Source organism: Myotis myotis, unplaced genomic scaffold (assembly GCF_014108235.1).
Source record: "Myotis myotis isolate mMyoMyo1 unplaced genomic scaffold, mMyoMyo1.p scaffold_m19_p_47, whole genome shotgun sequence".
NCBI classification, from domain to species: Eukaryota; Metazoa; Chordata; class Mammalia; order Chiroptera; family Vespertilionidae; genus Myotis; species Myotis myotis.
The window spans coordinates 1,307,292-1,334,631 of record NW_023416354.1 but is presented as its reverse complement, the minus strand read 5'-3'; the positions used below and the strand labels follow the sequence as shown (position 1 = coordinate 1,334,631).

The 27,340-nt window shown below is 64.2% G+C and overlaps 2 protein-coding genes across 2 annotated transcripts in view; one reads left to right on the top strand and one right to left on the bottom strand.

Annotated features, from left to right (window-relative positions):
• GNAZ (G protein subunit alpha z) overlaps nt 1-20,796 on the top strand; it is a 34,432-nt gene extending 13,636 nt beyond the window's left edge. Inside the window, exons 2-3 of the mRNA XM_036307424.1 lie at nt 817-1,986; nt 19,069-20,796. Of these exons, the coding sequence (XP_036163317.1) occupies nt 1,264-1,986; nt 19,069-19,413 (1,068 nt within the window). The 5' untranslated portion in view covers nt 817-1,263 and the 3' untranslated portion in view covers nt 19,414-20,796. The remainder of the gene's footprint in view (nt 1-816; nt 1,987-19,068) is intronic.
• The window catches only part of RSPH14 (radial spoke head 14 homolog), a 48,559-nt gene extending 21,401 nt beyond the window's left edge, over nt 1-27,158 (bottom strand). Inside the window, exons 1-3 of the mRNA XM_036307425.1 lie at nt 26,929-27,158; nt 26,073-26,175; nt 24,711-24,829 (exon numbers count right to left, since the gene is read on the bottom strand). Of these exons, the coding sequence (XP_036163318.1) occupies nt 24,711-24,829; nt 26,073-26,175; nt 26,929-27,127 (421 nt within the window). The 5' untranslated portion in view covers nt 27,128-27,158. The remainder of the gene's footprint in view (nt 1-24,710; nt 24,830-26,072; nt 26,176-26,928) is intronic.
• Between the last annotated feature and the right edge of the window lie 182 nt (nt 27,159-27,340).

Below are 27,340 nucleotides of genomic sequence, written 5' to 3'. Positions count from 1 at the left end.
GTCTGCTGTGTTGACAGTGGCCGTCGGAGGGCGTGAGGGCGTCTCATGGGGGTTTGATTGGCATTGCCCTGGAGGTTACTGATGTGGGGCGTGTTCATGCAGTTACCGGCCACTTGCTTGTCTTCTTTGGAGAAATGCCTGTGTAATGTCTTTGCCTGCTTTTGACTTAGTTTTTGTTGTTGAGTTTTTGGGGTTTTCTGTATATGCTAGAATTCACCCCTCAGCAAATACATGCCTGGCACATGTTTCCTCCCCATTGATACTGTGTGTTGATGCACAGGATTTTTTAATTTTCATGAAGTCCAACTCGTCGATTGTCTCCTTTTGTTGCCCGTGTCTTTGGTGTCATGGCCAAGAAATCACCGCCCATCCAACGTTTGCCTGACGCGTTCTAAAGGCTTCGACCCACTTGGCCAATTTTTGTTTATGGTGTTAGGTAAGGGCCTCACCGCTTTTTCTTTTTTATATTTTTATTGATTTCAGAGAGGAAGGGAGAGGGAGAGAGAGAGAAACATCAACAATGAGAGAGAATCATGGATCGGCTGCCTCCTGCACACCCCACACTGGGGACGGAGCCTGCAACCAGGACTTGTGCCCTGACTGGGAATCGAACTGAGACCTCCTGGTTCCTGGGTCGACGCTCAACCACGGACCCACGCTGGCAGCTGGCGGAGCGATGGGCCCTCTTTCCTTGAGCACCGGCTTCAACAAACTGGGTGGTGCTCCAGGGAGGGGCTTAGTCACTGCTTCCCCTGAGGGGCCCCCCTCCCCCACTACTCCATGGGAGGAGACTCACACTGTTCTCTGTATCGGCAGGTGAAGGGCAGATGCCCGAGGCAGGGGGGCCGCAGGGAGAACCCGCGGCCGAGGCCCTGGCGGCAGGCCTTCCAGCCTCGCTCAGCAGCATCGCCACAGCCACCGGGGACCAGACTGCCACAGCCTAGGCAGAGGCGAGCGGACCGCTTCCCACCACCAGGAGGACAGGAAATGACTGCTGTGCTTCAGGCCAGGTGGCAGCCCGGGGCGGGGGAGTGTCGCTAGAGGGAGGGCCCCGCCCCTCCCGCAGCCGGAGCGCCATGCCAGCTGCAGAAGAGGCGCTGGGGCAGGGGCTGCAGCGGGGCCCGGCCTCGCCCCGCCACCTGCACTGAGCACCCAAGGGCCGCGGGCACACCGCCCGAGTGAGTCTCAGCATCCCGGCCCCTCGGGGCAGAGGGAGAGGCACCCGTCCCGCGCTCCTGTCCCCGCCGCCGCCGCTGCCAGACCATGGGATGTCGGCAAAGCTCGGAGGAGAAAGAGGCGGCACGTCGGTCCCGGCGCATCGACCGGCACCTGCGCTCGGAGAGCCAGCGGCAGCGGCGCGAGATCAAGCTGCTCCTGCTGGGCACCAGCAACTCGGGCAAGAGCACCATCGTCAAGCAGATGAAGATCATCCACAGCGGCGGCTTCAACCTGGAGGCCTGCAAGGAGTACAAGCCGCTCATCCTCTACAACGCCATCGACTCGCTCACCCGCATCATCCGCGCCCTGGCCGCGCTCAAGATCGACTTCCACAACCCCGACCGCGCCTACGACGCCGTGCAGCTGTTCGCGCTGACCGGCCCGGCCGAGAGCAAGGGCGAGATCACGCCCGAGCTGCTGGGCGTCATGCGGCGGCTGTGGGCCGACCCCGGCGCGCAGACCTGCTTCGGCCGCTCCAACGAGTACCACCTGGAGGACAACGCGGCCTACTACCTGAACGACCTGGAGCGCATCGCCGCGCCCGACTACATCCCCACCGTGGAGGACATCCTGCGCTCCCGGGACATGACCACGGGCATCGTGGAGAACAAGTTCACCTTCAAGGAGCTCACCTTCAAGATGGTGGACGTGGGCGGGCAGCGGTCCGAGCGCAAAAAGTGGATCCACTGCTTCGAGGGGGTCACGGCCATCATCTTCTGCGTGGAGCTTAGCGGCTACGACCTGAAGCTGTACGAGGACAACCAGACGGTGAGCGGCCAGCTTTTCCTCTCTTCCCGCCGCCGCCTCCCGGGAAGCGGGGGGTCCTGGGCGTGTCCAAGGGGGGGGTGCGTCGAGGCTGCCGTCAGAGGGGTCCAGGTGGCTGCCGTGAGGTGTGTGGCTGGGGTAGATGTGGAGCACGGGATTCCACCGGCACCGTGGGACCTCAGGGTCACACCTGCTGTGAGGACCAAGGCAGGAGGCCAGTGCGCGAGGTGCCCGGCTCCCTGGCTCCCGGGAGTGGTGGTGGCAGAGGCCAGGCGGCCAGACGAGGGATGGCCATGGCCAAGGCCTCCCCCGCCCGCCCTGCAGCGGCGGTTCTGGGCCAGGCAGGAGCACTGAGCTCAGACGCGGAATTTGCCCTCCGGAGGCCTTTGATCTGGGTGGGGCATGAGGCACACGGGTCCACGAGGAGCGGTTTGTGGTGGGGCTGGGGGTGCCGGGGGCTGGGGGAGGCAGTGTGGGTAGGACCTAGGGCAGGGGTGATGATGCTCATGGGGGACCCCCCCACCACGCTGGTAAATGGGGGCCGGCCTTCAGGTCTGGGGGACCAGGGCAGTGGCTTGCTCCCTCCCCGGTCTCGTTAAGGCAGGTGGTAGCTATGTGTGCGAGCTCAGCTGGGAAGTCCTCATTGGGCCTGCGCTCGAGGAGGTCTGTGCTGGGCACCTGCGTGCTGTTCTGGAGGAGGGTGTGCGGGTTCGCAAGGAGACCGGCCTCCTGGAGAAGGGAAGCAGCTGCAGGCAGCCATGGAGGCCGGGCAGGGCCCTCCTCACTGCCCCGCGATGCCCCTGGGGTTCTCCCCGGAGCTGTGCCCAGGGGTGTCGCTGGTGGGAGGGGCCTGAGCCGAGGACACTGTCCCCAGGACAGGCCCGCCTTGCGCCCAGCGCCGTGTGGTCTTGAGTTCCAGCCGCCCTTCCTCTTCTGCCTGCCGCTACCTCCGCGCCTTGTGGGGCAACCCAGCGAGGCCAGGTCAGGCCCTTGTGGGCATTGCTGAGGGCAGAGGGCTGGGGGCCGGCCAGGCTGTGAGGCTGAGGCGAAGGTCTTCCAGCCGCATCGACTCCGGCGGTCGGCTCCTCGGCTTGTCCTTTTCTGATGGTCCTGAGGCGGGCGATAGCCTGTGCTCCCAGCCCTCGGGGACCGGCGCTCAGGCTGTCGTCTGTCATCTCCGGGCTGGTGCGGCGAGGCCCCTGGGCGCCGGGCTCGTCTCCCGCCGAGCCCGGGTCCACAGGTGTGCCAGGACGCAGGCGGCAGGGTGCCTGGGCCCCAGCTGGGCCCGTGTGTTGCGGAGGGATTTGGCTTTCATCTCTGCTTTCTGCCAACCAGGAGGTGGCCCACATGTCCTCACACACGGGCCCAGGGCCAGGCCTTCTGCCCGAGGCCCTCCTGGCTCCGGCCGGCCCATCCTCGCCTCCCCTCTGCCTCGCTCTCTCTCTGCTTTGGCCTGTGTGCGCTTCATTCTCCCACGTGCTCTGCTCTCTCCAGCCGTCAGCACCTGCCCTCCTGCCCCGCCCTCCAGGTCTCATCCCAGGTGTCACCCCCTTGGGAGGCCTCTCCTGACCCCAGCCGGTGCCTGCGCCCCCCCCATTGCGGTCACTCCATGGCGGTCACTCGTCACAGGGCGGGCGCAGCTCCTGTGCGAGCGAGTGGCTGCCCAGCCAGGCTGAGCGGACAGCCAGGAGGACAGGCCGTCCCCGGGGGCCTCGTGCCTCTGGCTTCCCCTGCCCTGCCCCCGCGGGAGGCCACAGTGGGAGCCCCGGGTGAGAACAGAGGCTGCCGGCCTGGGCCTGGCCGTGGGGTTCTGTGAGCCTCGTCGCCTCCCGGAGGGGCCGGGCTCCGGGGCCATTCAGGGCGCTTTCGAGCGGGAGGGGCTGGCAGCCGGGCCAACGGCCTCCGCCACCACCCTGGCCTCGCAGGCAGCGCAGGCGGCAGGCCCAGGAGGTGGTTGTTCACCAGAAAAGGAAATTCTCGAGAAACCCAAGCAAGCGAGGCTGGAAATTCACTGGATTCCAAATGGTTCTGACCTTTCATGCTCCACCAGCAATATCTCAGGACGGAAAACAAACAGGCTGCTGAGAAAGACAATGCCCCCATTCCTCCTGCTGCGCTGCCACGGTGGGCCAGCCGCCCGGGAGCCGTGAGGAGGAGGAGGAGGAGGAGGAGGAGGAGGAGGAGGAGGAGGAGGAGGAGGAGGAGGAGAGCCTGCCTCTCCCAGGGCTGCAGGCAGCGCGGTCCTGCCGCCACGCCTCTGCTGCGCCCCTGCCCCCTCCGCCTGCCGCCTCGGCCTGGGCAGGGCTGCTACCCCTGCCGTCTCCTTCTCCCTTTGGAGGGCAAGGCAGCCAAGAACAGGCCACACTGATATTTGCAGAAACCAAAGGAGGCTGGGGGCCCCGAGACTCGGAGCTCAGAGCTCTCCAACCCCCACTCGGCTCCGGGGCCTGGTTTCCGCCTCCCCCAGCCCAGCAGAGCCCCCTCCCCCAGCCCAGCAGAGGAGCCACAGCCCCCAACCTGCCCGCTGGCATTTGCGTCAGCATGTTGCCAAGGGTAACGCGGGATCTCTGGGCTCCTGGGCCTGGAGGGCTGCTGTGAGCACAGGGCAACACCTGGGCAGGGGGAGGCGGATTCCAGAGCATTCTCGGACCAGGGCATCGAGCGGTGCCCGGCCTTGACAGTGACCCAGCTCTGGTCCCAGCGGACCTCATGGGTCCTCATCCCCCATGCAGTCCCCGCAGGCGCCCAGGGCCCCAGTCAGCGGGCCTCACTGTTCCTACGGGGCTTCCCTAGACAGCATGGGCGGCCGGGCACAGCCCAGGGATGCGTCACCTGACTGATCATGCGGGGCGGCAGCCAGGCCGCTGTCCCTGTCACGGGTGGGGAGGCTGGTGGGGGCACCCAGGCCTGCAGCTGGTGGCAGCCGTGGGAAAGCCGGCTGCCCTGCCCCAACCTGCCTCAGCGGAGCCACTCCCGGCGGCTCCGCCTCCCTGCTTGGCCTGCCCCCCGCCCCAACCCCCGGCCCCTTCCAGGAGTGAAGACAAATTTGCAGGCTCAGCCGTGGCCCCACGCGTGAGAGACTACCCCCCACCGTGACAGCCCAGAGGCCATGGGCCCGAGGTCTGCCCCGGCCCCTCACCCAGCCTGCCGGCGTCATGGCTCTGCCCCCGCCTCGGTGCCCTGCTGGGACTCAGGGAAGAGAGGGGGTGCCTGCTGCCCCCCTCGGCCCCTGCAGACCTGCTCAGGGACTGTGCGGCCACTTCAGAGTGGAGGGAACCCTCAGAAGAGACCTATTAAAGGCCTGCCTGTGAGTGTCAACGTGTTCCCAGGCGAAACCACAGCCGCTGCTCACTGCCCCATTCCTAGCCAAGGGGTCGCTGTTCCCAGCCCTGTGGCAGCCTGCTGTGCACCTGCTGTATACCTCCTGTGCGCCTGCTATGCGCCTGCTATATAACTGTTGTGTGACTGCTGTATACCTGCTGTGCGCCTGCTATGCGCCAGCTGTGTACCTGCTGTGCGCCTGCTGTATGACTGCTGTGTGCCTGCTGTATAACTGCTGTGTGCCTGCTGTGTACCTATTGTGCGCCTGCTGTATACCTGCTGTGTGCCTATTGTGCGCCTGCTATGTGCCTGCTGTATACCTGCTGTATAACTGCTGTGCACCTGCTATGGGGGCTTGACACTAAGCAGGTCCACAGCAGGTCCACCCCTTGTACGGTGTGGGCACGGGCCTGGCACACGTGGTGCTCAGGAAACTGTGGGCTGGGGGCGGGCAAGCTTGGGAAGAGCCTGAGTTCAGGGTCCTGGCTGCTGGGTGTGCGGTCGCTGGCACGCTCAGCCCTTCTGGGGAAGCCCCCGGTGCCAGGCCCCAGTGGGAGCATGTGCAGTGCACCCTAGGACCCTCCTGCGAACAGTATAGCCCTGCGCCTGGTCATCCAGCCCGAAAAGGGAGCTTGTTTCTGTGCTTTAAAAATGGCATGTCACCCGGCCGGCGTGGCTCAATGCATGAGCATCGACCTATGAACCAGGAGGTCACAGTTCCATTCCCAGTCAGGGCACAGGCCCAGGTTGTGGGCTCGATCCCTCGTGTGGGGCGTGCAGGAGGCAGCTGATCCATGGTTCTCTCTCATCATTGATGCTTCTCTCTCTCTCCCTCTCCCTTCCTCTCTGACGTCAATAAAAATATAGTTTAAAAAGTAAGTAAAATGGCGTGTGAGGAGCTGGCACTCTGCGGGGACGCACGGTCCTGCGGTAAGATGGGCTTCCGCCCGCTGGGACAGCTGGTTCTGTGTCCAGAGGAGGTGACTGCAAAGGGAAACGGCAGGTGGGACGGCGCTTGGCTTAGACCTGGAAGGGCCTGGCGCCCATTAGCGTCCTTACCCAGCCAGCTTTGCGGCGTGGGGGCTGCGGCCCACAGAACACCCATCACGTCAGGGAGGCCCTGGCACTGCTCCCCAGGGGTCCCCACACCCTGTGGGTCCAGGGGGCCCCAGGGAGGGCCTTGGGACGAGGACTGGCTCTGGGCCGCCCACAGGGAGTCAGGGAGGGGAACGCCGTGGGACCAGCCTCCCTGTGGTCTGGGTGCTGGGCAGCCACCTGGGCTCAGGAGACTTGAATGGCCACCAGGGCTGGCACGGCCCACGGCTCCCGCCCCATCAGTGGCAGCAGCCTGAACAGAGCACGGGAGCACATGCCCCTCTGCCTCCTGCTCCTGTCCCGGTCGAGGACGCAGATCCCGGAACCTGCCCTGGGACTTGGGACAGTGCCAGAGGGAGGTGCCGCCGGCCTGCGGGCCACCAGCCTTCCCGCCAGGCCTGGCTTCCTGAGACTCCTTCCGACCTCAGGACGTGCTGGGACCACATGCAGCTTGTCTGAAACCTCACGAATGATGGCGACCCTGGGACAGAGCGACCTCCTGGACCAGAGCCCTCGGCGTGGACAGCCCCAGGCACCGATCTGAGTGGCTCCGCAGAGGCAGAGGCAGCGAGAAAGTCAGGCCCTTGGCAAGTGCGGGCAGGTGCAGGCGGCACAGGGCTCAGCTGGTCGAGTGCGCCCCAGCCGGTGACCCCTGGGAGCTCGGACCAGCATTGTCTCTGTGGCCCATGACGCGTCCCAAGCATTGGAGGAGGCGGCCAGCTGCTAGGGGACGGCCAGCTGCTAGGGGACAACCAGCTGCTAGGGGGACGGCCAGCTGCTAGGGGACAACCAGCTGCTAGGGGACAGCCAGCTGCTAGGGGGACGACCAGCTGCTAGGGGGACGGCCAGCTGCTAGGGGACAACCAGCTGCTAGGGGACGGCCAGCCTCTAGGGGGACGACCAGCTGCTAGGGGGACGACCAGCTGCTGGGGACGACCAGCTGCTAGGGGACAACCAGCTGCTAGGGGGACGGCCAGCTGCTAGGGGACAACCAGCTGCTAGGGGACGGCCAGCTGCTAGGGGGACGACCAGCTGCTAGGGGGACGGCCAGCTGCTAGGGGGACGGCCAGCTGCTAGGGGACGGCCAGCTGCTAGGGGGCGGCCAGCTGCTAGGGGACGGCCAGCTGCTAGGGGACAACCAGCTGCTAGGGGGACGGCCAGCTGCTAGGGGACAACCAGCTGCTAGGGGACGGCCAGCCTCTAGGGGGACGACCAGCTGCTAGGGGGACGACCAGCTGCTGGGGGACGACCAGCTGCTAGGGGACAACCAGCTGCTAGGGGACGACCAGCTGCTGGGGGACGACCAGCTGCTGGGGGACGACCAGCTGCTAGGGGACAACCAGCTGCTAGGGGACGGCCAGCTGCTAGGGGACGGCCAGCTGCTAGGGGGGCGGCCAGCTGCTAGGGGGACGACCAGCTGCTAGGGGACGGCCAGCTGCTAGGGGACGGCCAGCTGCTAGGGGACGGCCAGCTGCTAGGGGGGCGGCCAGCTGCTAGGGGACAACCAGCTGCTAGGGGACGGCCAGCTGCTAGAGGATGGCCAGCTCCCACAGCCGGGTCGCGGGGCGCTGCCGGCACTTAGGAGCAGCCCCCGCCTCTGTGCGGGCTCTACCAGCCCTGGCCTCCTCCAAAGTGCTTTGCCCTGCCCGGCCCTCGTCTTGGCCCTGGAGAGGCGAAGGGCATCTGGCTCCTACCTCAGTGGCCCTGCGTCTGAGCCCGCGGCCCCCGTTACTCGGTCAATGGCTGGCAGTGATGGCACCTGCTCCCCAGGCCCGGGCTTCGCGTAGTTTGAGTGGGAAGCCAGCTCCAGCCGTGGTGGGCCTGGGCGAGGGGGAGGGGTGGGGGGAGGCAGCACTGGCGGTGCCCTCTCTGCAGCGCAGCCTGGCACCTATTTTGGGCCCTGGCACTTGGCAGCTGACATTTCAGTCTCTTGGACGGAGACTTCCTTCCCTCCTCTCCCAGCAGACGTGCAGCCATCGGGGCCTCTGGCAGCAGCCTCCTCCCGGCACGACGCCGGCTTCCGGGGCTCCCCTCCTGTCCGCCGGGTGCCCACCCCGAGCCCCAGCAGGTCCTGTCAGACATCAGCCAAAGGGAAGGGGCGGGGCAGGCCTTCTGCTCCGTGTGTCCCACCCTCAGTCCCGCTCCACACACCTGGTGGGGCCTCGGGGTCCTAGCGGGGCCTTTCCATTCATCCCCATCTCCTCCTCGTGGGCACATCAGCCCCCTCCCTCCGTGAGGGCCGGACGCACCCCCTCGCGGCCTCTTCCACCGGCAGCTTCACCCTGTGCCTGGCGGGGTCTGCAGGGGGTGCCCCGGGTGCTCCTCGGTTCTCTGAGACGGTGGCCCTCCCTAACCAGGAAGCCGGCCTGCTGGGCTCCAGTGGGGGCCTCGCCCAGTGCTGACCAGCCCGTGCGGGGAGAGCGGGCCCAGCTGCAGAGGCACTAAGACCGGGCTTAGCGGGCATAGCCTCCCTGTCCCACGAGCCCACGGGAGGGCAGAGCTGGGTGGCACTGGCCCCGTGTGAGTGTCCAATCTTCAGGAATCCGTGGGCCATGTGACATCCAGTTGGGGGCTTCAGATCCGCCGGGAGAGAGTAATTGCAGAGGGAACTCGGCAGCCGCTTCCAATCCGCCTCCCCCCGGGCTGTTAAACATTCACCCGGGACACATCCGGCGACTCTGAGCCCGCCAGGGGCCTGCCGACCGGCTCCGTCATCCGTGAATTACAGGATGTACTGTCCGTCGCTCTGAAGAGCGGGCGGGTCCCTGTGTATCAGCCGCCTCCGGGATGCCCCGCTCCAGCCCATGACCGCACGTGTTCCTTCTGTTCACGTTCATCCCGTCCAGAACGGTGATCAGCCAGAGGGCTCCCTGCTCCTCCGTCCCCGTCTCCCCGACCCCCCCGACAAAAACAGCCCCACCTGAGCCACACAGGGCTGTCGGGTGTGGGGTTCACATTGCTGCTCTCGGCTCACGCGTGGGGTTCGCCGCCCGCTCACAGGCTCAGCGCCAACGCAGTCCTGAGGCCGAGCCTTGCTCCCTGTCCAGGACGTGTCCTCTCAAAAAGTCCTCAGAGTCGGCCCGGCCCGGGCCCTGGGTCCGGGCAGTGCTGTGGCTGACGGGCCGGGGAGCGGCCGTGCTGGGCATCGGCCTCTGGGCTGCTGTGTGTGCATCCTGGGACCAGGTCAGCGGCCGGGGATGGAGGAGTCTCCTCCCGGAGCAGCTGCTCAGAAACGTCCGGAGCCTCGCCCGGCGCTCTGCTCTCTCGTGAACTTGCGCCAGCTCCTCCGAAGGGCCTGCTGACAGTCCTAGCGCCTGCCCGACCTGCCGGACCACACGTCACGGGCAGGATAACGCCACCAGCCACAGTGATGGGCACAGGCGGCGATGGGCACGGGGTTAGAAGCAGCCGTGCCCGGGCGGAGCCCCTGTCGTGGCAGTGCCTGGGGGGCGTGAAGGGGCCCAGGGGCCCAGTGTCCTAACTCGTCCCAGCGCGTGCATGGGCTGGGGGCGCCCAGGACTGCTTACGGGTGAGCCTCTCTCTCTGAAACCCATCTTGTTGGCCACAGGCAGGTCCCCACTGGGACACCCACCCACGTCTCTCACCTCTCACGTCCCTGCAGGGACTGGCCCCGCCCGCTGCCCCTGCTTCCACCAGCCTTTGCTCCGAGGCGTGGCCGGGCGGGGCCCAGGCCTGCCCTGCGGAAGCGGGTCAGACAGGGCGTGAGCCCGCGGGCTCCGGGGGCCTCAAGAGCTGAACCGGGAGGGGCCTCTTCGCTCTGGTGTCCTCCCAGCGAGAGTGCAGCCTCCAGGCCCCGGCCAGGCCTGCCCGCTGGCAGCGTCCGGTCCGCAGGCACCGGCACTGGCACCTGCCGCTCGCTAATTCCCGTCAGTGACTGGCAGCAGGGCACCTGGCTCACGCCAGCAGGTGTCACATGAAGCAAACAGGAAACAGTTCTCATTTCAGTGGGAGCAACAGTGAACGGGAAAAGGCATGCTTCCCCGCAGGCCCCGGCAGCCAGGGCCCCTTCCCTCTCGGTACCTGGGTGTGAAATGGGGGAGCAGGACGTGGGCGCCCCAGGCCTGTTGAGAGCAAACGCTCCCAGTGTCGGCCTGGGAATCTGCTGTCCCAGAAGTGGGAGTCTGAGCCTGTGTGAGCCACCCCCAGGTTACAGGATGCTACCATCCATGTCCACTCACCCGGGCTGTGGCCAGCACTTATGGGAGCAGGAACGGTCGGCAGGTCATTGATTCTGAGGTTCAGTGAGAACAGAAAGCAGAACGGGATGTGTATGGGGCGCTGGGCCTGTGCTGGGAGCCGCAGCGCCGACGGGCGTGGTGGCCACCCCTGGTTGGCCTGCTCGGTCTCCCCAGGGACCGCACACCCGATGGGCGAGGTCCCCCGTGGGGAGCAGGAAGGTGCTCTGGTGCAGGGCCACCTCCAGCTCGAGCTGGGGCCCTGGGGGGCGGGGGAGGAGGCATGGCTTTGGCTCCAGGGTTGTTGTGTAGCCACCTGTGCCCGGCCCCTCAGTGGTTGGCACAGTCCACCCACCAGGCCGGCAGGGGCTTAGGGCTGGGAACAGCCTGGTGTTGTGTGCGGTTGGCCACAGAGTAAATGGAAGGGTGGGAGCCGGGCTGACCACACTGTACTGTGGCGCCCTGGCTCTAGGCTCGTGCCAGGTGTGGGCATGGCAGGACCCAGGCAATCCCGGTGGGAAGATGAGGGTGCACGGAAGGCGGCTGGGCCCAGGCTGCAGGGCCCGCACACACAAGCCCGGGGCTGGGGAGCGGGAGGCTGCCACCCTCTCTATTACTTAGGGTCCCTCCCACCCCCTCCACGCTGTCCAGTGGGGTAACGGGGCCCGGCAAACAGACCAGCGGGGGGGGTGGGGAGGGGCACAGAGGCGAGGCGCCGGCTGCACAGCTCCGAGCGCAGGAAGTCGGGCTGCTGCTCCCGGCAGCTCAGGACACGGTGTCCGGCTATTAGGGCCGCTGGCCGCGCAGCCGGCCGCGTTATCTTGTTCAAACAGCCGTGCGGTGTGGCGCGCAGGCCGCTCACTGCTGTTACTGCGAGGCGTGCAATGGCCCCTGGACCGGAGAGCGGGGGGCAGGCGGGCGGCGGCTGACTTCTGGGCTCCTCGGAACCACCCCGCCCCACAGAAGCCCCATCTGTCGCTGGCCCGAGGCCGCGGGCCGCGCTCTGACCTGGGCTTCCCTGCGTCCCCTGGGGCCACAGGGGCTGGGAGAAGAGACGTGAGGAGGAGGGGCCCTTCTCCAAGCCCCTCTCGTCCCTGGGGAGGGTTATGCCCCTGAAAACCCGCGGCGCGGGAGTGTCTGGTGGCGGGAGGGGTGCCCGTCCTAGTTGCTAATCTTTCTGTGCCGCTCGCTAATCTCCCTCCTAACACGTCCGTGGCCTCGGGGCTGCGTGTCTGCAGGTGGCAGCCGGGGTGCAGGAGCGGGAGCGGGCGGGTGGCACGTCCCCACCGCGGGTCCCCACCGCAGGAGCACACGGGCGTCAGGCCCTGGGGCCTCTGCACACAGAACCCCCGGGGGTCGGCCACGAGGGGCTCAGGTGGGAAAATGACGCGAGGCTCACCCACCCGGACACGGGCCCGCGGAGCCCGTCAGGCGGAGCCGGGGCCTTGCTTACCCAAGGCCTTCTCAGGGGTTTTGCCAGATCGATCGGCTGAATGACGGAGCTACAGGGAGAAGGGACGCAGCCACTGGCCGCGAAAGGCCAGGACGGTACCCAGCCCTGCTGTCCGCCACGGTCCCCGCCGAACGCTAGGCATGGGAAGGGGAAGTTGGGGAGAGGGGAGACCGCTCCCCACCCTCCCTGCCTGGCCCTCCGTGGCCCAGACCCGCCGGGGCAGGGGCACCGTGTGGGTGTGGGCAGGGGGCAGGGGCATCGGGCACACACGCACGCCTCCTCTCACCCCGGCCCCCGCACAGCGGCTGCCACTCCGAGCACACACAGCGGGCACCATCTGGCCCGCCTGCCGGGGCCCGGGTTGGGCAGACCGCCCTGCTGGGTCCCTGCCACGGACAGCACCGCCCTCGGCAGAGCGGGAGCCATAACACGCGGCCCCGTGGTGCTCCAGGCCGCGCAGCAAATTAGCAGAAAGGGCTCTAATGATCATGACTAGGGGTACGCCAGGGAAGGCCTCTCTGGGTTAGAAGGGACAGCCTGGCCCCGCGGCGGGAGGAGAGGGTGTGGGACCAGCCACGCGTGATGGAAGCCACTGGAGAGCCTTGCCCAGGGGAGCGAAGGGACCTGGTGGCTGTGGTGGGTGCAGGGGAGCCCCAGGGCAGGAGGGGGGAGGCGGGTCCCAGGAAGAGCGAAGGAAGTAGCAGGGGAAGGAGAGGCCTGCACAGATGCCAAGGGACAGCCCCCAAGTCAGCTCATGCATCAGCACCGCCCCCCAGGCACTGGGCAGGCTGGGCAGTTGGCACGTGACCCTCTCAGTGACTCGGCCCCTCTGAGTCAGGCTGCTCCTCGCTGCTCTGTCCCACTCAGTGGGAGCTCCAGGTGCGGCCAAGAGTGACCCCCGGCGTCCAGAGCAGAGGTGTGGGGGGGTGGGGGCAGCCAGGCGGCGGGGCTGAGCGTGCACCTCAGCTCTGGGCTCAGACCAGGTCCGTGCTGGGTGAGGCACAAGCCCTCCAGCCCCGTTACTTCGTGGTGGGGGTTTTTTGTTTGTTTTTTTAATATATTTTTATTGATTCAGAGAGGAAGGGAGAGAGAGAGAGAAACATCAGTGATGAGAGAGAATCATGGATCGGCTGCCTCCTGCACGCCCCACACTAGAGATTGAGCCCACAACCCGGGCATGTGCCCTTGACCGGAAGGAACCGTGACCTCCTGGTTCATACGTCGACGCTCAACCACCGATCCAACCGGCTGGGCTGTTCGTACCTGTGGGCCACCCTTCTATGGGACTCGCTTCTCAATAGTCCCACGCTGCTGCTGTCTCCTGGCCACCAGGACCCGGGGCTGTCAGGGAAGGCCAAGTGCAAGCAGAACCGGGCTGCCCGTCAGAGCAGAGGAGGGCTCCCCACTCAGGGCCCCCCTCGGGCAGCGGCCTGCCTCGCCCACACGCGTCGCCCAGGGAGCCCTAGGGCTGAAGTGAGCAGGAGAAAGGGTTCAGGTGGAAATGGGTGGGCACTGAGGGTGGTAGGCGCCTGACCAAGGGTCCTAGGAGCCGGGTGGCTGGAAGGGGTGTGGGGTGTCCCACAGGGAAGGCCCCCCGTGGCTGTAGCTGGGGGGGTGGGGGGCGGGGTGAGGCACTGAGCTGCTGTTTCTGCTCTGTCTTGAACCCCAAGGGCCCAGGCTGGGCGAGTGAGTTTGGTTGACCCTGGGCCTGGGCACCTGTGGGGAGAGGACCCCCCCCAGGCAGCACCCCCACCCTGAGCCCATTGCCCGCAAGGCTGCAGGTGGAAGCCCCGCCCCTCTGCGCTGTCCCTGTGGACTGGCTCCAGGAGCCATCAGTCCGGGCTCGTTGATTCAGGAGCCTCATGAGCCCAGTCCTCCGGCCCAGCACAGCAGCACTGGGTCTGCAGGGGGAAGAGGAGGGAAGTGCTGACCAGGTTGGTCTTGAAGTGACCCGGCTCGCCCACCTCTGTCCCCAGACCCCTCCCCATCTCCTGAGGCCAGTGGCAGTGGGGGAGGACAGAAGGACAGGCTGAGGGGCCTGGGCAGGCGAGGTGAGCCCTCTGAGTCAGTTTCTGCCTCTGTAAAATGGGAACATGGGCGGAGCCCACGACAGCGCCTCTCCCTGGCACGGGAGCCCCTTATGCCACCTCCAGATGAACAGAGCTGGGCGTGGGGTTAGCACGGCAGCCTCCACAGGTGGGGGTGGGGGTGGGGGTGGGGCCCGTGCTGTCAGGGCGGCTGTTGAGGCTACTACCCCTCCGAGTGACATGGGCGAGACACGGCGCCATCTTCCTGCCTCTCCATCCACCAGGAGCCCCGCCCCAGCCAGGAGCAGGTCACGAAAAGGACCTTCTTGCTGCCTTGTCTCTCAGGGGAGCAGCATCCCCCCAGCCCCCAGGGCCTCTCCTACCTGCACCCCAACAAGTGACAGACAGCTGTGGAGGGAGGGACACCTGGCCGGGCCCAGAAACCCGCTGCACCCTTCCCCCATCAGTCTGTGCTGGAGGGTGGAGGCTTCCTCCCGGTTGTCATGGAAACGGCAGCAAGTCTACTGAGTGTCTGGGTACTACGCTCAGGCTCAGCGGAGCAGAGGGAGGGGAGCGGCCGCCCTGGTGGCAGCTGCTGTCACACTCCCAGCAGCTCAGCAACGGGAAGGACTTTGCCTCCCTGTGGGCGGCTGACCGCGGCCACACGCGCCCTCTTGTCCACCCGGCTTATGTGATTCCATCCAAGCTCACGGCCCTGCCCTTCCACGGGGGACGCGCTTCCCAGGCGGTGGGGGTGGAACGACAGATCCTCCAGGCGGCCAGGAGCTGGAGCTGCCTGGGGAGGCCAAGCTCCCAGCTCTGAGCTCCAAGCTCCAAGCTCAGCTCCGACTGCGCGGTCCCTGCAGGCGGAGAGATGACTCAGGCGCCTCCTGCCGCCCCCTCCCCCGGCCAGGCCTCTGCGGGGAAGCACAGCCATGCCGGCTGGCTGCGTGGTGTGTGTCTGTCTGTCTGTCTGCCCATCTCTGTCGCCTCTCAGCCTCCATGGGCATTGGAAGCTCCTTGAGGACGGCGGGGAGACCGGAGCAGAGGGGCAGCCACGGTCTCCAGGGCCCTGGCCACGCAGGAGGCGGCACAGGGAGGCCAGGAAACCTCGGGCCCGAGGCAGGACCAGCTCTGGCCCGCGTCTGTGCCGCGTGTGGGGCCCAGAGGATGGGAGGCGGCTGTCAGGGGGTTTCTTAGAAATGGGGGTGTCGGGTGAATGTGGGGGATCCGCGGGACGGTGGGAGCCTGTGCAGTGCCCGCTGCCACGGACGCCAGACTGCTCCAGGTCCCTGGGCGTCGTGGCTCAGGAGAGGATGTGGCAGACTGGGGCGCACTTGCAGTTTGGGGGTAGACTGAGGTCTGGTGCCCCGGCTTCTGCACACACACAGGGCAGACGGGTATCTCCACCCCACCCCACCGCCACCTAACCACGGCCCTAGCCTGGTCCCTAACAGCCCCATGTCCCCTGGGGCGTGGGGGGCTGTCGAAACCCAAGTTCGTTGTTTCCAACCAGAGGCCTGCGATCGGGGCAGCGGAGAAGCCGCAGGAAGTGGCCTGGCTCGGGGCCCAGGGTCGCGTCCTCAGGCGGTTGCGTCTCAGTGGGACCCCTGCCCCCAGAACAAGCCAGGATCTTGCTCCTCTGAGCTCCCCTGGGACACGGGGACCCCGAAAGGGAAATGAACCCCAGTGGGACGGGGACCCTCGCTGGGCTGGCTGCCTGGGGAAGCACAGGGCTGTGCACCTGTGGCCTGGACACGGCCTGGCCTCTCCCCCTCGGGGCCCGGGGCCACCCTAGTGCGGCCCCCGCCAGCCTCCGTGGCCGCCCAGGCCTCCTCTCTCTCCCTGGACGGCTTGTCCCCGCTTGAGGGACCGAGCGTAAGCTGGTTTCCTGAGTGACCGGCGCCATCCTTGACGTGCTCTTACTCTGGTGGCACAACCCGTCACACGCTCCACGGCTGCACGTCCAACAGCCCGCCCCTGCCACGCCCCTGCCGGGACATCAGGGTGCGGGTCTGACAGTGGGGCGCCCTTGCCCTCTCCCCACTAAAGAAGTTGGGGGTGCCCAGGCCTGACTCCCCTCAGCAGGCCGGGCACCAGACGGTGGACTAGGCTCACCACCCACTGTCAGCGACCCCGTGCCCCTTAAGCCACGCTCTGCCCCACCCAGCGGGGCACTGCCAGGCGGCCGCCATGCCCAGGTCCCGCTCTCGGCGCCCTTGGAGCCTGGCACCCTGTTGCCCGGAGAGGCCTGGTGGCCCAGCTGCAGGGTGGCAGCCACGGGGCTGGCTCCGTCCCTGGTAAATGGAGCTCATTCATGCCACGGCCCCGCCTCCCAGCCCCACCTCCCCCGGGAGAGCTGGCTTCCCCTCCGTGGCAAGCACACGGGCTTCCCCCAGCGGCAACAGAACCAGCCTCGTTCTGGAGATGAGGAAACTGAGTCCTCTGCTGTGTCCCCGCCCCCTACCCGCAGGCCCCCCTGCAGCCCAGGCCTCCCGACAGGCGTCGTGTTATTTCTAGAAATGAATGTGCAGACATGTCCCTGGGGAGCAGGCCCTGGAGTGAGCTGGTGGCACCGGAGCCCGCTGGTCACAGGCAGCTCCAGCGGGTCCGTGTCCCCCGAGAAGCGTCCCCGACCTCCGCTGCATTGGCAGCGGGACAGGGACACCCGGGGGGGGGGGGGGGCCTGTGGCTGGAGGAGGCGGCGCGGTTGGTGCCATCTCGGGCTCTCCGCTGAGCCCTGGGAGGCCCTGCTCACGGGCACCCTCTCAGCATGTGGAGGAGGCCCTCCCGCCCCTGTTCCCAAACTCCACACTCATCCCCCGAACAGAGCCGGGCTGGACACAAGAGCCGCCAGGTGACCCAGCAGGGCTCAGGGAGGTCCCACGCCAGGACCCTGGCCATGTCCTGTCCCCTCTGCCTGGCCCCCACTCTGGGCTTGCAAACCCACCCTTGAACCCCTGCTCCATCCCCAGCCACTGGCCTGCTGGGTCCCACCTGCTGGGGGCAGACCTCCCCCTCTCAGCCTTCGGGAGAGCCCCCTGCCTGGTCACTGGGGCTCCGCCCCCTGCCATCAGAGCCAGGACCTGTCCTGCCCCTCAGGGTGTGTGACCCTCAAGCATTTGCTCAGGGGGTTCAGGCCTGGCTGCCAGTGGCTGCGCCTACTGTTGACATCATGTAAAACGTGGGGACCGTGCAGCCCTGACTATGGCATGACTCCCGTGAGACGGCAGCGCTGCTAGTCTTTACGCTGTGACTCCCAGGAACCCATTCAAGCTAATCACTCCCAGCAGAACGGGATAATTCAGCCCGCCACTCAGCATGCGCACCGGCCAAGTGCGGCTCCCCCAGGCCCTGCGGGGAACGGGGCGCTGCTTTCCCTTCATCTCTGCAGGAAGGGCTCGCCCAGACCTGAGCCGCCTCGCTTTCCAGGGCTTGTTCTAAAGACGCGGCGTTGCTTTTGCAGAACATCAGCCGGGCGGTGCGCCGGCTCTCGGGGCAGCTTCTCTGTTGTCGGGGGTAACGGCCGCCGTGCCTGAGCATCCTCCCCACTCAGCCTGGTCCCCCCTCAGCACTGACGCTGTCAGCCCCGCACCTCAGACAACTCAGGGCCCGTGGGAGAGCAGGGTTTCCGTGGGAGCCTCCCCACCCTGGGATGAGCCCCCCGTGGGCCCGCCAGCACCGCCCGTCCACCCCAGGAGTGCAGTGAGCCTGGAGCTCTGGGCTCTGGGACTTGGAGCACGTTTCCTGCCTCTCAGCCTCAGTTTCTCCATCTGTGCAATGGGACTAGGAAGGTGTGAGGATCAGGCGAGCAGCGCCGTGTCCACGCAGCCAGTGCCGGCGGCGGTTTCGTGGCTACCACGTCGGTGGTATAACCTGGTCTAAAACCCGAAACCTCGGATCTAAACTGAACTGGTTCTGGGCTTCGGACACTCAGCTGCTCCACGTTCTCTTAGACTGGAGCCCCTTCCGCCTCCATAGGAACGCCTTCCCGTGGGTGGAACCGGCGGTTCCACGTGGAGACAGCGGGTTTGGGAGTCAGACCCCTGCCTTAGGTTCTTTGAACACCGGCGTCTGCTTTATGTTCCGTAAAACCCCACCGTGGCTGCGGCGCATGGGGAGTCCTCAGAGGGCGGCAGGGCCCCGGGATCTGCCCTGGTCACGTGTGACCTCTAGTGACCCCGAGCCTCCCCAGCTCTGACCTAGAGCCTTTGGCTCCACAAGCACAGGCCCCCCTCCCCCTCCCAGACCCCGGCTGAGGACTCGATACCACACGGGCAGGACCAGGGCTCGAAGGATGGGGGCCCGCCGCCGCAGGCCCGAGCTGACTGCCCGGCAAAGGCCGCCGCGCTCACCCGGTCACAGCGTCCCCACGGGAGACCTGAGCTGGCGCGTGCAGGTGAGGCAGGCGGGCCCTCCGGGTGTGAGGTTAGAGATGCCCCGTCCACCAGGCTGCAGCCCCAGAGCCACGTGTTGTCGCCACTGGGCCCGGAGGAGGCGCCAACAGGGAAGGAGCCTCTTACAACCCGTGCCGGGCTCTGAGGGTGGAGGGGGTGCAGCCACTCAGGGCGGCAGGGCCAGTGGGAGACGCTGCAGACGGCGCACCTGGCAGCGGACACACCCAGCAGAAGATGCTCTTTTTGTTAACCTCACCCGAGGACATTTTCCCATTGATGTTTAGGGAGAATGGAAGGGAGAGGGAGAGACAGAGAGAAACATCGATGTGAGAGAAACACATCGATGGGTTGCCTCCTGCATGCGCCCAACCAGGGCCCAGGCCGGGGAGGAGCCTGCAACCGAGGTCCGTGCCCTTGACCAGAATCGAACCCGGACCCTTTGATCCGCAGGCTGATGCTCTGTCCACTGAGCCACACCAGCCAGGGCCAGAAGGGTGCTTTTGTGGGGGCCAGGCCCGGGCTGGGAGGCTCGGCCGTGGGGGCCTGGGGTCCTTCCTCGCAGCCCCCAGACTAACGCCGCGTGCCCCTCCCCGCAGAGCCGGATGGCGGAGAGCCTGCGCCTCTTCGACTCCATCTGCAACAACAACTGGTTCATCAACACGTCCCTCATCCTGTTCCTGAACAAGAAGGACCTGCTGGCCGAGAAGATCCGGCGCATCCCGCTCACCGTCTGCTTCCCCGAGTACAAGGGCCAGAACACCTACGAGGAGGCGGCCGTCTACATCCAGCGGCAGTTCGAGGACCTGAACCGCAACAAGGAGACCAAGGAGATCTACTCCCACTTCACCTGCGCCACCGACACCAGTAACATCCAGTTCGTCTTCGACGCCGTGACCGACGTCATCATTCAGAACAACCTCAAGTACATAGGCCTTTGCTGAGGGGCGGCCAGCCCGCCCGCCTGTGACGGAACCCCAGGGGGGCCCGCCCCAGCCCAGGGCCAGAAAACGGGGCCTGGAGAACGTCCCCCCGCCCCGCCCCTCCGCCTCCGTGGCCCCCACATTTCCACAAACATAACCATATACGGATAGGTTGCTAGGTAGGTAGACACACACGCACGCACACACACACAGTCGAGACAGCGAAGCGTCCCCAGGCGTCGGGGTCTCTTGGAGATTTGAGGCGCTGTCACACGTTCCCCAAGGCCCTTCCCCCTGCCTGAGTTGGCCCCACTCTGCATGGGGTCCCCCCCGCACCGTGGGACTGCGGGGGAGGCTTTGGGGCCACCTGGAGGCCCGCTGCACCCTAGAACAGGGATCTGTCGCTGACCAGGAGGGAGGACCAGGGAGGGTCCGAGCTCCTTCCGCTGGACACGCCCACCCTGGCCACCGGGGACCGCGCTCTGTGCCTGGAACCGGGGTGCGAGGCCAGCCGGGCGCCAGCCAGCCCTCCCGCCACTCGCAGCTCTTTTTAAACAGCTTCAACGTGTGCAGCGAACGTCCACACAGCAGCACGAGTGGCGCGACCTGTTTCCGGCGAGGCCAGCTGGGGTCCAGCTTTCCTTCTCCTTGTCCGGTGTTTTCTAAACCTGGGATTTCTTCTCTGACTTTTTTTTTTTTTTTTTTTTTTTTTTTGCCAAACCTCGTGGTGTTTTGCAGGAAAAAACAGACAATTTCAAACGCAGTCGAGTATTCTTTTTTTAAAGCGCGGGTCTTCGGGACCTGTTTTTTTTCAGGTGGTCCTTTTCGTGTCTGGCTTGCCGAGTGTCACAGTTGTTACCCGGACGGGTCTGTCCCCTGCTCCTGTTCCTGGTGCGGTTTCTGCTTCGTTTTTGTTTCAGAAAATTCCATGTGACGTATTTAAAGAAGGTTCTTCACGTCGGGGCGAGTGGACAATAGCTGGCGGTCTTGGTGGTGACGGAGGAAGTCCTCTGGCTTTGCAAGGAGAGGAAGGGGAGGCGGGAGATGGGCCCTGGCCGCCCGCGCCTGTGGCTGAGAGCAGCTCTGCCTCCTGTGAAGGCTCAGCCAGCCTTGTAGCCTGAGGGAGGCCCTGCTGGGACCCCAGCCCCAGGCCCGTGGCACCTGCCACTGTGGAAGGACCTTGGCCGCGGATCGCGTGTAAATACGAACCCCGGCGGCCACCGAGAGGGAAGGCGCCCCGAGACCTCGCCAGAGCTCCTCTCTCTGCCTCTGTTCGGTACCGTGCGCCCGAGGTCGGGCGCAGAAGCACAGCCAAGGACTTGGGAGATGTGCAGAGGGCTGCGGGCCGGTGTGGTGTGGAAGTCAAAGATTGTCTACTTTCAGAAAATAAAATATCCCGAACGAGCCAGCCGAGCCCGGGTGCTGCGTGTGCAGGGCTGAGGGCTGGGCCCGTCCACTCTGCGGTTCCTTTCTCGGCCCCTCCCCCTGCCCCCATACACACACCCCCCCACACACACACGTAGGTAACTCATCTCAAAATGAACATCAAGAACAAACAACCTCAAGAGAGGAAAGAGCCTGCAGGCGTGAGGAGCCTGCCCGGCTGGTGTGGCTCAGTGGTTGAGCATTGACCCAGGAGCCAGGAGGTCATGGTTCCATCCCCGGTCAGGGCACCTGCCGGGGGTTGCAGGTTGTGGGCTCGATCCCCTGTAGGGGGCGTGCAGGAGACAGCTGATCAGTGATTTTAATCATTAATGTTTCTATTCCTCCCTCTCCCTTCCTCTCTCTGAAATTAAAGAAAAACTTATTTTCTGAACAGTGAGGAGCCCCGCCAGGCCCCTGTGTCCCGAGGCGCTGAGGTTTGGGGGTGACGATGGCTCCCACCCCTCCCACTGTCCCCAACACCCACCAAGGCTGCACTGTCACCCAGAACCCTCACACCCTAAAGACACCTCCGCCAGGGTCAGAGCTGTTCCCGCAGAGCAGAAGAGGTTCCCGGAGAGCCCCGAGGTGCCGACCCCCATCAGGGCAGGGCGGTCCTGCAGGGCGCGGCACCCGCCGGAAGTGCCCCCGAGGCCTACCATTCGCTGACTCCGGTTACAGCATCTCCGTGTGGGGAAAGCACTGATCAGCAGTCAAGGACGTGTGTCCACCCTGCACAGGCTCCTTGCAAATTCCTTTAACACTCACGACAGAGCTTGTCTGCAGTGGCCCATTTTATAGATGAACGGGTCGAGGTCAAGGTCAGGGAGAGGTGGAGACGCCTTTCCTGGGCGGGGCAGAGGGGGACGTGCCTCCCAAGGCCTCCATCCTCGTCTGCCTCTGCCTGACCACTGTGCCTGGACGGAGGGATGGGGAGCCCAAGGGGAGCACAGAGCCACCCTCGTCACCTCCTGAATCCAGCACCCACCCCCACACGAGCCCGGGGTGAGGGGCAGCAGAAGGTGTGCGCACAGGTGCCCACGCAGACACTCAGAACCTAGTCACCCAGGAACCTGGCTCTCTCCCCGCCCAGCCCCGCCCCTGAGCCCACGTGGGGATCCCCTCCACGCCTTCCCACCTCACCAAACAGCAAAAGCCCAAGGGGGCTCTTGTAGAAGAAGAAGAAGTAACATGTGATTTAAATCAGAGACTTACTCGGCTGTGAAAGGACCCGTGAGCAGCTCTAGCCTGAAGATGCACGGCTAGAGGGGACTGAGGGTTCAACTGCCCATCAAGACGGTCAGGCTGACACGGCCCTGGTCCCCCATCCCTGCCCCGCGGCTTCAGCTCCCCCTGGACACAGCCCCCCGATTTCTCTCTCTAGTCCTGAGAGTGTGTGACGCCAGGGATGTGCCCCAGCACTTCAAAACCACCAGGATTGAACCTGCGTCCAGAGTCTCCCAGTGTCCTGCCCCTCGGGCCTGGCCCTGGGAGAGGCCCCAGCTCATCCTCACAGCCTCTCCCCCGAGGGAGGCGCGTCTGCCTCCACCCCCACAGCACCCCCAGCCCAGGCCGCACACGGGGTCAGGACAGAGCGGTCCTTACAACACTGCGGAGAAAGCTGGGCCAGCTGATCCCAGCCCCGCACAGGAGCGAGTGACCGGGGGAGTCGGGCCGGACTCCCAGGCATGCCAGTCGGGGCCCAAGGCCACCGTCAGGGAGAGGGCCCAAGGGGGCATGGCCAGTGGGTCTGGTAGGGAGACACTTCCAGGGACCCCCAGCTGTTCAACTGCACCCCAAACTCGTTACCCAAGAGCCCCAGTCTCAGCCCTGAAGCTGAACATCCGGCCAGGAAAGAGACACGTGCCCTCCACGTTCGCAGGCAGGATCTCCGGAGCCTGCGCCAGCGGCCTCTGCGTGGCACTGGCCTCTGCACTCCTGGCCCCTCCTCTCCTGAAGGGCCCCACCCCAGGCCCAGATCCCAGCAGGGCCCAGCCAGGCTGTCACAGTCCTGGGGCGCCCCCTGCTGGTTCCTTTGGGAAAACAGCCAGTAAACCAGACCCCACCCAGCGCAAGGGCTCAGAGGAGACCTCCATCCCCCCACCCCCCACCCCTCACCAGATACCCCAACACATTAGTCAAACAGACGAAGGGGTGGGTGAGTGAATTGCAGCAAGAAAACAGACAAATGACCTTTAAAAATGTGGCCCCAGATGAGGCTTGTCAGAACCAGAGCTCCCGACCTACGGTGCACCCAGAGCGTGTAGGTTCCAGGAAAGTTTGCAGGGAGGAGATGGGGGGGGGGGGCGCAATGCAGGGGGGCGCATAGAGCTTTTGTCATTAAGACTGTGTTGGCCCAGCAAGGGCGAGACAAGACCTCAGAACAGAAATAAAAATCCATCCCAGGGACCTTCACAAGATCAATGTGAAGAACAAAACTCAACACTTTTAAAAGGAAATATGGCAGACAGTCTTCATGAGCTCTTAAACGGCACCAAATTATCTTAAACAGCACCCCAAAAAGCGCACACGCGTGCACACACACACACACTCACACACTCACATACACACTCACACACGTGTAGGAAACGGACTACATTCCAATGAAAAACTGCTGGACCAATGAGCAAACAGATCAACAGCAAAAAGCCGCACAACCAGCCCAGGAAATGGCATTTCCAGTGTGTGACCCGCCAGGGTTGGGGCCCAGAAGAAATGCAACATTCCCTCCTCCCGACCGGTAAGAAATGGGGTTGGGGGAGAAACAGGTCAACAAATGGGCTCAGGCTCCCAGGCGGCGCCAGGCGGAGGGACGATGCCGCTGCCCGCGGTCACGGGGACAGCGGAGCCACACACAGCGACACGGCTCAGCACGCCACTGGGCTGCTGACTAGGATGCAGCACATGCAAGTTCAGGCCAAGCTGAAGGCTTGCGGGCTTGCATTCTCTCTCTCTTTTTTATGGTGAAAACACCTTTAATGCGGTCTTGCACCCTCAGGTGTCTGGTTGAGCAGGCACACCCTGCAGGGCTTGCGTTCTCCGTGCCCCACCACGCTGTCCCCCGGCTGAGCTCCTCCAGGCTCGGGAACAGAAGCAGCGGGGCCCTCCGCCGGGCAGGTATGTTGCATGTGAGTATAGGGGTGCGCCGCGGTGCTCATAACGAAACAGAGCCCATGACACGACATGGGTCAATCCCAACATTACAGCATTGCATTGTTTCAACAGCGAGGAGATATGGAAGCGAGATCGTTTACATGGAGTTGGAAAACGCGCGAGGAAAGATCTGTATCTGTTCACATCTGTGGTAAAATACAAAGACCTGCGGTGGCGACATAGTCCCCAGATGATGGAAGGGGCTGAGCGGAGGAGGTTCACAGGGGACTTGGATTGGGTGGGGGGGGGGTTCAAGCAACCATCTCAAGCACATGTGAAATGGGGCAGAATGTTAAGATTCAGCAAAGCTGAGTGCTGGTGCCTGACACCCATTCTCATTGTCTCGCTACTTGTCTGAATGCTTTAAAGGTTCGCACACAGTGAGCCGGGGGCTCAGCCCCAAGCACTGGCCTGTCGTAGAGACACCCCAACATCTCGGTGCCTCTCACCCGCGGCCGCACGGGAGAATCAGCCACGGCTCGTTTAAGAAAGGCGTGGGCAAGCCCCATGCCCGGAGCCCCGAGATGATTCTGCCAGCAACGGACAAGGGCGGTCTTCTTATTTTTCTGGGAGGAGCCTGCGACCGAGGTAGGTGCCCTTGACCGGAATCGAACCCGGGGCCCCTCAGTCCGCAGGCAGACGTAAAGCATAACTTTTAAACGTGTGCTCTAGGCGGATCTGAAGCCAGGCGCGCGCCCGGCCTGCCCGGGAGGCCTTGGGGTGGCGGGGCGGCCGGGGCCTACCTGAGGGCACCTGCGCCAGGTGCTGGAAGGCCAGGTGCAGGTTCTCGCGGCAGGCCGGCTGCGGGTCGTTCAGCAGGAGGGACAGCGCGGTGACGATGCCGTCCCTCAGAAAGCCGTCTCTGCAGAGAGAGGCGGGTTCAGACACGATGAGGACCGATCCCGGGGAGGCCCGGGAGGGTCAGGAGGCAGTTCCCACCCTCCCCCCCCCCCCCCCCCCCCCCCCTCCCCCCCCCCCCCCCCGGATTCTGAACCCGTGCGGGCAGCTGCAGGCCGCACCCTCTGGCTGCCTGAGAGAAGAACAAGGCCAGGATAGAGCGTCGGCTCCTAGACTGAAGTGTCCCAGGTTTGATTCCGGTCAAGGGTATGTCCCTCGGTTGCAGGCTTGATCCCCCACCCCACGTCGCCCCAGCCCCAGTCCAGGTGCATGCAGAAGGCAAGCAATCAATGTATCTCTCTCACCTCGATGTTTCTCTCTCGCTCTCGCTCTCTCTCTCTGTCTCTCCCTCTCCCTTCCACTCTCTCTAAAAATCAATGGAAAAATATCCTCGGGTGAGGATCAGCAATACACACACACACACATACACACAATAAGTAAATAAATAAAAATTCCTTGTTTAAAAAAAAAAAGACGACGGCCAGAAGTGGGCCCTCCAGGCCCTGAGAGCTGGGTGGCCTGTGGGGTGGAGGAAAGAGCTAGGACTTCGATTCGGGTTCCTAGTGGCCTGGAGGTTTCCCTTTGCTCCTCTGAGCCTCAGTCCCCATCGGTAACATGGGGACAAGGCAGCAGAATCCATAACTGACCGCCTTGACCCCTCTCTCCACCCGCCCAGCACTGAGGCTCCAAGGCAGCGAGCCCCCTCTGCCGGCCCCCAGACCTGTGAATGCTGTGTCCTCATTGTTATGATTCTATAAATTAAGTAAATACTAGGTAAGCCAGTTAGATGAGAGGAGAGGGTTGTTTTTAATCTCCTTATGAAAACCAGGTGGAATGCTTTGAGGAGACTCCAAAGTGAGTCTGTCAGACAAGTGAGATGATGATAGAAAGGCCCTAGAAGGTTTTTGCATACAGATTACTTCATTAATGTCTGACTTCTTGCTCTTCTCGAAAGAAACCACGGCTGCACATTAGACGACCTTGCAGGGGTAGTTTAAGTCCCAAAGAGGAGGGGAACCTCAATCCGTGGGCCCACATCCCAGGGAAGGCCTGGTGGCACTGGGGGTGGACGAATGCCTAGCCCTTTGTGTTTGGGGTTAAGATAAACTGTTCAAAGGGAATGTACAAATCTCTGATTCCTGGCTTTTTGTTTTTCCATTGAAAAAAAAAAAAAAGCCTGCCCTGGGTTTCCATACACAGTGGCCCACCTGCCCACGGTGTGGGTCGCCATGATGGACAGCACCTCGGTGGTCTTGATGCGCACCATGTGGTTGGTGTCCCTCAGCAAAGCCCGCAGGCTCTCCAGGCAGCCTGTGGGGCAGAAAGACCTTTGGACGGTTATCAGTCTCCAGGTTCAGCCAACCCAGACGCCAACAGGTGAGCCCACATCGGCAACCGCGATCAGCAGAGGCATCATGGCCCTTAGGAAGGGTTTCAGAGTCACCGCAGGGGGCTCTGTGTGCTCCCACCCAGGGACCATTCAGAAAATGCATTTGGAGCCTGGATGGCATGGCTCAGTGGTTGAGCATCAACCCAGCAACCGGGAGGTCACTGGTTCGATTCCCAGTCAAGGCACGTGCCCGGGTTGCAGGCTCAGTCCCTCATCATTGATGTTTCTACTCGCCCTTCCTCTGTGAAATCAATATATATATATTTTTTTTTAATCAGCCCTTCAGCTAAGGCTCGGGGGGGGAAGTGGCAGTGCACTCATCATGTGCCTGATCAGGGAAAGGTGTGGCCGGACCACTAAGGTCACCTCAGCGTTCATTTTGGTCGTTAGGAGAGTGGGAAACAAGAGGTCCCAGGTACTATGTGGTTCCAATAGGGTGTTGCCTATCTTTTGTGGCTGACAGATCACAGGGCTGTTTGGTGGATTTGTGGCCACCTGGTCGGTCCAGCCATAGCAGAGAGGGCGGTTTTGTGGCTGGGTCGGCTGCTGGGGGTGTCCTCCAAGGACGGACTGACCAGCTGGGAGGGTCACCTCAACTCCTCCCACCTCCAGCTACTCTGTGTCTGTCCATCCAGACCCGAGTTACGGTCGCCTGGGCTCCGTGACACTCTCACCTATGTCGATGGCCACATAGACATGCTCGGGGTCATGCATGAGGTCGCACAGAGCCATGAGGGCTTTCTGCCTGGTCTGCAGGTCCTCGGACTGCAGTTCCTCGTTCAGCTTGGGCAGGGCCCGGCAACCGTATGCGATGGAAGCCTGGGCGGGGTTGATGTTGGGGGGCAGGTACATAGAGATCCAGGTATGGGCCATCTTTCAGCACCTGCAGGAGGTGACTCTGTCGCTTTCAAAACGGAGCTCCGCAGAGACCACTGGTGAAAAGAACCCCAAACGTTGTCATGAGTACGACTGTGATTTAGAAGCTACTTCTCATTCGATCCTCAAAACGGTAAGCACAGTTGAGTGGATATTTTTAATGTTTTTATTGATTTTTAGAGAGAGAGGAAGGGAGAGAGAAAGACAGAG